General features: G+C 39.4%; 1 protein-coding gene across 1 annotated transcript in view; it reads left to right on the forward strand.

The window, feature by feature from the left end:
* The window catches only part of LOC106875723 (serine--tRNA ligase, mitochondrial), a 10,678-nt gene extending 9,746 nt beyond the window's left edge, over positions 1-932 (forward strand). Inside the window, exon 3 of the mRNA XM_014923968.3 lies at positions 171-932. Within this exon, the coding sequence (XP_014779454.1) occupies positions 171-895 (725 nt within the window). The 3' untranslated portion in view covers positions 896-932. The remainder of the gene's footprint in view (positions 1-170) is intronic.
* The last annotated feature ends 7,872 nt before the right edge of the window (positions 933-8,804 follow it).

Genomic DNA, 8,804 nt, shown 5'->3' on the forward strand with positions numbered 1-8,804 from the left:
TATAAATATATATAAATGGCATAAATTGTACTTCTTATGAAAGAAAATACTCAAAAAGTTTGGAGAGATGTGTTGTTATCAGCAGGCAATTCTCCAAACTTTTTGATTATTTTCTTTATTCTGTTCCTTATTTTTCTTATTTCTATTTTTGTCCTTTTTATTTTATTTAGGATGTGGTTTTAAAACAACAGGACAAAGAACACAGGTTTACAAACTTGATGCAAAGCGCCATGGTTCAGCTTGTTTGTCAGGTACCTCAGAGATGGCTCTTGCTGGTTATTTCCAAAACCAAGAATTTTCTCTTCAAGATCTTCCCATAAAACTAACTGCTGTCAGTCGATGCCACCGTGCTGAGATTTCCGAACTTGAGGAAGAGAAAGGAATCTACCGAGTTCACAACTTTACAAAAGTTGAGATGTTTTCAGTTGTGGCTCAAGAAACTGGAAAAGAAAGTGATGATTCTCTTCAAGAATTCATTGATCTTCAAACTGACCTTTACCAGAGTCTGGGGTTACATTGTCGACTCTTAGATATGGCAAGTCAAGAACTTGGTGCCCCTGCAAGTAGAAAGTTTGACTATGAAACCTGGATGCCAGCCAAGGGTTTCTGGGGAGAAATCTCAAGTGCTTCAAATTGTACAGACTATCAAAGCCGACGATTAGGAGCGAAGTATAAAAATAAAGCTGATCAACTCACATATGTACATACAATAAATGGTACAGCATGTGCTGTGCCACGACTGGTGATGGCAATTATTGAGAACAACCAATTACCAAATGGTAGTGTTCTTTTACCTCAAGTATTACATCCTTATTTCCAAGGAAGCTTATTAACTGTGGAACCAAAATCTTTAAATCATTGGAAGAAATCTCTCACTCCTTTCACGGTACAATGATACTAGTTTAATTAAAGATACTGTTTTTAGATTTGTATTTTTTGTTGTTGTTGTTGTTGTTGTTATTATTATTTACTTTTAATCTACCTGTTTGTTACAATCACTTGCTGAGACACACCCAACATCCTAGGACGCTTGAAGAATAAAAGATGTTACAGTATGACTGAAAGCATGGAGAGGGGAAGTGGCAGGGGCACTAGCGAAGTATTTTCATGTAATACAACACAGACTCTAAAATTGATAGGGTTTTTCTTAGGATGTAGGCAGTACTTGTCAGCACAATCTTTTGGATTTCTCTGAGACATGGCTCTCCTGGGATCTTATCTAGATGTTTCTGATATCCCTTTCTTATCATACCTAGGGCACCCACAATAACAGGAACAATTCTCGCTTTAAGATGCCACATCTTTTGTATTTCAATTTTCAGGTCCTTATATTTACTTAATTTGTCAAATCCCTTGTCAGATATATTTTAATCAGTGGAAGCACATCTATTAGTCTACAAGTATTTTCCCCCCTGTTTTTAATGACTATATTATTATTATTGTTCATTAGTTTTATTTTTATAACGTGCTTTCACTTCACTACCGAGCGCAACTCTGTGTGCCTTGGGTATGTGCTGTGGTTTGCTGTGATGCTCTTATGGTTACTGTATTGAAAGTGTTTTGCGTAGGATGTGTGCAGTGCCCAGTAGTGCAATTTTCTGTATGTTATATATATTTGTAAGTCCTGGTGTTTTTGTTATGTATTTGTCTGAATATTTTTTTATTATACTTAAGGCACCTTATTATTATTATTAGGTGGCAAGCTGGCAGAATCATTATCACATCAGGCAAAATGCTTAGCATTTCGTCTGGCTTTACATTGTGAGTTCAAATTCCACCAAGGTTGACTTTGCCTTTCTCATCCTTTTGGGGGTCAATAAACAAGTACCAGTTGCATGCTGGGGTCAATGTTACCAGCTTACCCTTTCCCTAAAATTGCTGGCACTGTACCAAAATTTAAAGCCATTATCATCATCTATATTATTATTAACATTATCATTATCGTTATTCTTAAGAAGGCAGTGAGCTGGAAGAATCATTACCACACTGGACAAAATGCTTATTGGCATTTCTTCTAGCTTTATATCCTGAGTTCAAATTCCACTAAGGTCAACTTTGCCTTTCATCCTTTCAGGGTCAATGAAATAAGTACCTGCTATAGAGAGAATTATTATTAAGATGGCCAGTTGGCAGAAAGTACATGCTTTGCAGTATTTCTTTGGGCTCTTTACATTCCGAATTTAAATTCCACTGAGGTCGGCTTTGATTTTTCATCCTTTCGAAGTTGATAGAGCATCAGCAAAGTACTAGGGTTGATGTATTCAACTATTCCCCTTTCTCAAATTTTGGGTGTTGTGCCTATATTAGAAATTATTATTCTTTATAGTAGTAGTAGGTGTAGTAGTAGTAGGTGCAGTAGTAGTATCAGCAGCATAGTACTATCATATGCAAAATTGATATGGCAGTGGATGAAATGTGTTCTGAGTTTTGGCTATATTTTAACATTCTGATTTCAAATCCTGTTGAAATCAACTTTGCCTTTCATCCCCTGGGGCAGATAAAATAAAGTACCAGTCAAAAGCTGGGCCAATATTATTAACTAATCTTCCTTCCAATTTATAACCTTGTGCCATATTAGAGAAATTAGGAACGGTGAGTATAGAACTGGTAGAGTAGCAAGCAAAATGGTAGGATTAGATGGTAGAACCAGTAGTGCAGCGGGTAAATTGCATTGTTGTATTTAGTTGTATCCCTTTACATAATGAGTTCAAATCCTGCTAAAGGTGACTTTGCTCTTCATCCTTCTTGGGCCAATGAAATTAACTCCCAACCAAGTTCTGTGGATGATTCACTTGACTGTCACTCTTTCATCCAATTTTGTGACCTTGTGTCCAGGCAGAATCAAAATCATCAGTGTCCCCAGTCTGACTTCATAATAAAATCCATACCTGGACTCCAATTACATTCATGCATCCACCACAAATAGATGCAACTTCTTTTAGTCTTTTATTTTTAAAGTTGTTTTCTGCTTGTCTCCCTTTTTCAAAAAAAATTCTCTGCATCAAACACTCATTTGTCAAAACCAACAAGAGTGGCCATCATTATGATTACTACTACTAATACTAATACTAAGATAGCATGCTGGGCAAAATACTTAATGTCTTTATGTTCTGAGTTCAAATTCTGCCGAGGTCGGCTTTGCCTTTCATCCTCTTGGGGTTAATAAAATATGTGTCAGTTGAGCACTGGGGTAGATGTGATCAACTTACTTCTCCCCCAAACTTGCTGGCGTTGTGCCAAAATTTGAAATTATTATTATTATTATTATAGTGAAAGTTGGAGTACACCAAACTGTAGTTGTACTACTGATATTTGAACTCAGAGTGAGTTGTGTCTAAATACAGGAAGGCATTTTTTCTAAGGTTGGCAAATCAACAAAACTGTTAGACAAAATCCCTTGTGGGTTCCCCCACCCCCATATGTTCTGAATTCAAATCCCATGAAGGTTGATTTTTGCCTTTCTTCCTTTTGGGGTTAATAAAATAAAGTACTAGTCAAGCACTGAAATCAATTTCGTCAACTGTGCTCCTCCCCTAAGAATTGTTGGCCTTGTCCCCAAATTAGTAAGGATTTATTATTATTATTATTATTACTACTATTACAGCGGTGAGCTGGCAGTAGCGTTAGCACACTGGGTGAAATGCTTCGCAGCATTTCATCTGTCTTCACATCCTGAGTTCAAAATCCACCTTGGTTGACTTTGCCTTTTATCCTTTCAGGGTCGATAAAATAAGTACCAGTCAAGTACTGGGGTCGATGTAATCAACTATCCCTCTCCCCCAAATTTCAGGCCTTGTACCTATTGCAGAAAGAATTATTGTTATTAGAAACCATTTTCAGTACTACTATCCCATCATTGAAGACTTGAAATTCTTTGGGAATTTACTTTGTAATGAATTTAATTCCTGCTTCGTAACTGAAGTTGAAACTTGTAATAGTAAAAACTAAGTTCCCTCTGCGAGAATGGTAAAAAAAGATGTGAGAGGTGTCAACTATCTAAATAGTTATTTTATTTTCTATTTTGTATAAATCTCAGTCCTTTGGCTGCTGAAGATATGGTCAGGCAATTGTCGTGCTGATGATGGCAATTGAGCCAGAAAATAACTGTCCTCTTATCTCCAGACATTAAGCCTGTCCTTTTCCTTAATGTCATGTCAACTTGGGAGAATACACAATTCTTGTGATTATCTCCCCTCCTCAAGTGGAGCTGGATTTAATTGTCACTTGGTAATTATGATAATATCGTTCAGAGCAACTATTCTCAAACTATTTTTGTTTTACCTCTGAACTCCTTTTGATTTTTATTTTACTCTACTGGACTCCCATGTTAAAAAAAATTCATGTTATATTTTTATAGTTAGATATTATTAGAAATTCTAATATACAAATTGTTATAATATTTTGTGTGAAGTGGAAGTCAAGCTAATTTATTGCTCATAAATTTTAACAACAAAATCTTACATGGAACCTCAAGGCTCATAGGGATGCTAGTTGAGAACCACTATTCTAGAGGCAGAAATAATGCTAATAAATCAAGAATTTATGTTGTATGCTATTCAATATATCTGTATTTGTCTATGTTCAGATACACGCCACTAGCCATTCAACTGTTTTTCTCAGCTCATTTTTGTTTAAGCCTTTAAGCATTCAAATTACTCTGAAAGGAAATGCTTATTGAGTCACATTGTTTTGAATTATGTTTTATCTTTTAGCTTTGAGATTTTGTGGACCAAAGATTCGAGGTATTTCGTGTTGCAAGACAGTGTAGGAGAGAGAATAGTGATGTTGTAGGAGAGAAATGTGTTCGCATGAATGATGGTACGCTTGCACTAAATGAGGCTGCAAAGAAAGAGGTCTGGAGATGCCACTACGATAGATTGCTTAATAAAGAGAATGAATGGGAGAAAGAGAGCCTGCCGTATGTCGACCCAACAGAGGGACCAGCTATCCGAGTTGACAGTACCAGGGTAGATAAAGCAATTAAGAGTATGAAGACCGGGAAAGCCCCCGGCCCATCAGGAATCACTACAGAGATGCTCAAAATATCTGGCAGTGTTGGCTACAGCCTAGTCACCCGTATTATGAACCAGGTGATACACGAAGGAGTCATACCCAATGACTGGTGTAGCAGCACCATAGTAAACTGCTACAAAGGTAAAGGTGACGCTTTAGACACTAATAATTACAGAGGCATCAAGCTGTTAGATCAGGTTATGAAAGTTACGGAGAGGGTCATAGCCTAACTAATTAGGGAGCAAATCAATTTAGATGAGATGCAGTTTGGGTTCGTGCCAGGTAAAAGCACCACTGATGCCATATTTCTAGTGAGACAGCTGCAGGAGAAATATCTAGCCAAGGATAAACCTCTGTACCTGGCTTTCATTGACATGGAGAAAGCCTTTGACAGGGTCCCCCGATCCCTTATCTGGTGGTCAATGAGGAAACTTGGGATAGAAGAATGGTTAGTGAGAGCTGTGCGAGCCATGTACAGAGATGCTGTCAGTAAGGTGAAGGTTGGAAATGAGTACAGTAATGAATTCCGGGTAGAGGTAGGGGTCCACCAAGGTTCCGTCCTCAGCCCCCTCCTATTTATCATAGTCCTCCAGGCGACCACAGAGGAATTCAAGACAGGTTGCCCCTGGGAGCTCCTCTATGCTGATGACCTTGCACTAATTGCGCAGTCACTATCAGAACTAGAGGAGAAGTTTAAGGTGTGGAAGCAAGGACTAGAATCGAAGGGCCTTAGAGTCAACCTAGCAAAAACCAAAATCCTAATAAGTAGGAAGGTAGATAAAACACAAACCCCTTCAGGTAGATGGCCCTGCTCAGTATGCAGTAAAGGAGTAGGTAGTAACTCTATAAGATGTACCCGGTGCAAGCTATGGACACATAAGAGGTGCAGCAATACCAAAGGCAGATTAACTACAAAGTTAGACTTTGTATGTGGCAGATGTTCAGGTGCAATAAACACTGTGAACAAACAGGAAACAACTTCTATCTCATTCCAGGGAGAAAAACTAGAGGTAGTTGATAGCTTCCGCTATCTGGGTGACCAAGTTAGTAGTGGGGGTGGGTGCGCTGAAAGTGTAACTGCTAGAATAAGAATAGCCTGGGCCAAGTTTAGAGAGCTCTTACCTCTGCTGGCGACAAAGGGACTCTCACTCAGGGTAAAAGGCAGACTGTATGACGCATGTGTACGAACAGCCATGCTACATGGCAGTGAAACATGGGCTGTGACTGCTGAGGACATGCGTAAGCTCACAAGGAATGAAGCCAGTATGCTCCGCTGGATGTGTAATGTAAATGTGCATACCCATCAGAGTGTAAGTATCTTGAGAGAAAAGCTGAACATAAGAAGCGTCAGTAGTGGTGTGCAAGAGAGACGATTGCGCTGGTTTGGACATGTGGTGAGAATGAATGAGGATAGCTGCGTGAAAAAGTGCCACACCCTAACAGTTGAGGGAACCCGTGGAAGAGGTAGGCCCAGGAAGACCTGGGCTGAGGTGGTGAGGCAAGACCTTCGAACATTGGGCCTCACCGAGGTGATGACTACTGACCGAGACCTTTGGAAATGTGCTGTGCGTGAGAAGACCCGGCAAGCCAAGTGAGATCATTGCCAGTGCCCCTGGACTGGCTCTTGTGTGGGTGGCACATAAGATGTACCATCCTGAGCGTGACCGTTGCCAGTACCGCCTGACTGGCCTTGTAGGGTTTTCGAGCGAGATCGTTGCCAGTGCCCCTGGACTGGCTCTTGTGCGGGTGGCACATAAAAGACACCATTTCGAGCGTGGCCATTTTCGTGCGGGTGGCACATAAAAGACACCATTTCGAGCGTGGCCGTTTTCGTGCGGGTGTCACGTAAAAGCACCCACTACACTCTCTGAGTGGTTGGCGTTAGGAAGGGCATCCAGCTGTAGAAACTCTGCCAAATTAGATTGGAGCCTGGTGTAGCCATCCGGTTTCACCAGTCCTCAGTCAAATCATCCAACCCATGCTAGCATGGAAAGCGGACGTTAAACGATGATGATGATGATGATGATGATTGCTTATATTTAGGATAACATTATAGAGTAGGTGTGAGAGGTCAGAGGTCTGAACAGAAAACGAGTAGAATGTTTGGGCCTGATATGGCCAGTTTAAATGCTTAAGGGTTTAATAATTATTGCTCTATTACTCTTTTGCTCTTTTACTTGTTTCAGTCATTTGACGGTGGCCATGTTGGAACACCGCCTTTTAGTCGAGCAAATCGACCCCAGGACCTATTCTTTGGAAGCCTAGTACTTATTCTATCGGTCTCTTTTGCTGAACCGCTAAGTTACAGGGGACATAAACACACCAGCATCGGTTGTCAAGCGATGTTGGGGTGGACAAACACAGACATACACACACACATACATATATATATATATATATATATATATATATATATATATATATATATATACACACATATATACGATGGGCTTCTTTCATTTTCCGTCTACCAAATCCACTCACAAGGCTTTGGTCGGCCCGAGTCTTTAGTAGAAGACACTTGCCCAAATTGCCACGCAGTAAGACTGAACTCAGAACCATGTGGTTAGTAAGCAAGCTACTTACCACACAGCCACTCCTATGCCTATATTATTAATTAACTTAAAAATTTTAACTCAAAATTTAGTCAGCAGAAGCTGAGATATTTTGCTGATGTATGATATTAGCAACAGGCAGTATTAATACTAAGAGGTATGTTTATACTCACTTAAATGTGGATGTTTCACTCATGTACTGCAATATAGTTTGTTCTAACAGAACATTAATGTTTAAATGGCCATAGGAAAACTAAATTTTATTGATATAACATAATTTTAAATATACTTTAGTATTTTAGATATAATAGAATACCCTTTCTTTTAATTTATCCTTTACTTGTTTCAGTCATTAGACTGCAACCTTACTGGGGCACCATTTTCAAGGGTTTAGTCAAACTGACTCCAGTAATCATTTTTAAGTCTGAAACTTAAGCTATCAGTCTCTTTTTGCTGAACTTTGTAGTTAATGGAAAGTAAACAAACCAACACCTGTTGTCAAGCAGTGGTGGTGGGGAGAAACACAAAGATGCACACACACACAGCTGTATATATATATATATATATATATATATCATATGATAGCACCTGTACCAGTGGAGGACTAAGAGCACCGTCCGAGCGTGATCGTTGCCAGAGCAGCTGTCTGGCTTCCGTGCTGGTGGCACGTAAATAGCACCATTTGAACGTGATCGTTACCAACGTCGCCTTCCTGGCACTTGTGCCAGTGGCATGTGAAAAGACATTCGAGCGAGATCGTTGCCAGTACCGCCTGACTGGCCTTCGTGCCGGTGGCATGTAAAAGCACCCACTACACTCTCGTAGTGGTTGGCGTTAGGAAGGGCTTCCAGCTGTAGAAACTCTGCCAAATCAGATTGTAGCCTGGTGTAGCCACCTGGTTCACCAGTCCTCAGTCAAATCATCCAACCCATACTAGCATGGAAAGCGGACGCTAAATGATGATGATGATGATATATATATATATATATGTATATATATATATATATACACACATACAGAGGGTGTTTGGCCTAAATTTGACAGTTTGCATAATAGAAAAAGAAAACAACATCCCATCTGAAAATTGAAGTATTTTTTAAAAATCAAAAAATATCAACTAGATTATGTTTTGGAGATAACAGTTTACTCAAAGTGTTTTCTCTCAGCTGCTGAAACAAGTAAAAGATAAAAGCTCATCATTATCATTTAAACGTTCATGGGTCAGATGAGTCTACA

The sequence above is a fragment of the Octopus bimaculoides genome, chromosome 5, assembly GCF_046866305.1.
Source record: "Octopus bimaculoides isolate indiv1 chromosome 5, ASM4686630v1, whole genome shotgun sequence".
NCBI lineage: Eukaryota > Metazoa > Mollusca > Cephalopoda > Octopoda > Octopodidae > Octopus > Octopus bimaculoides.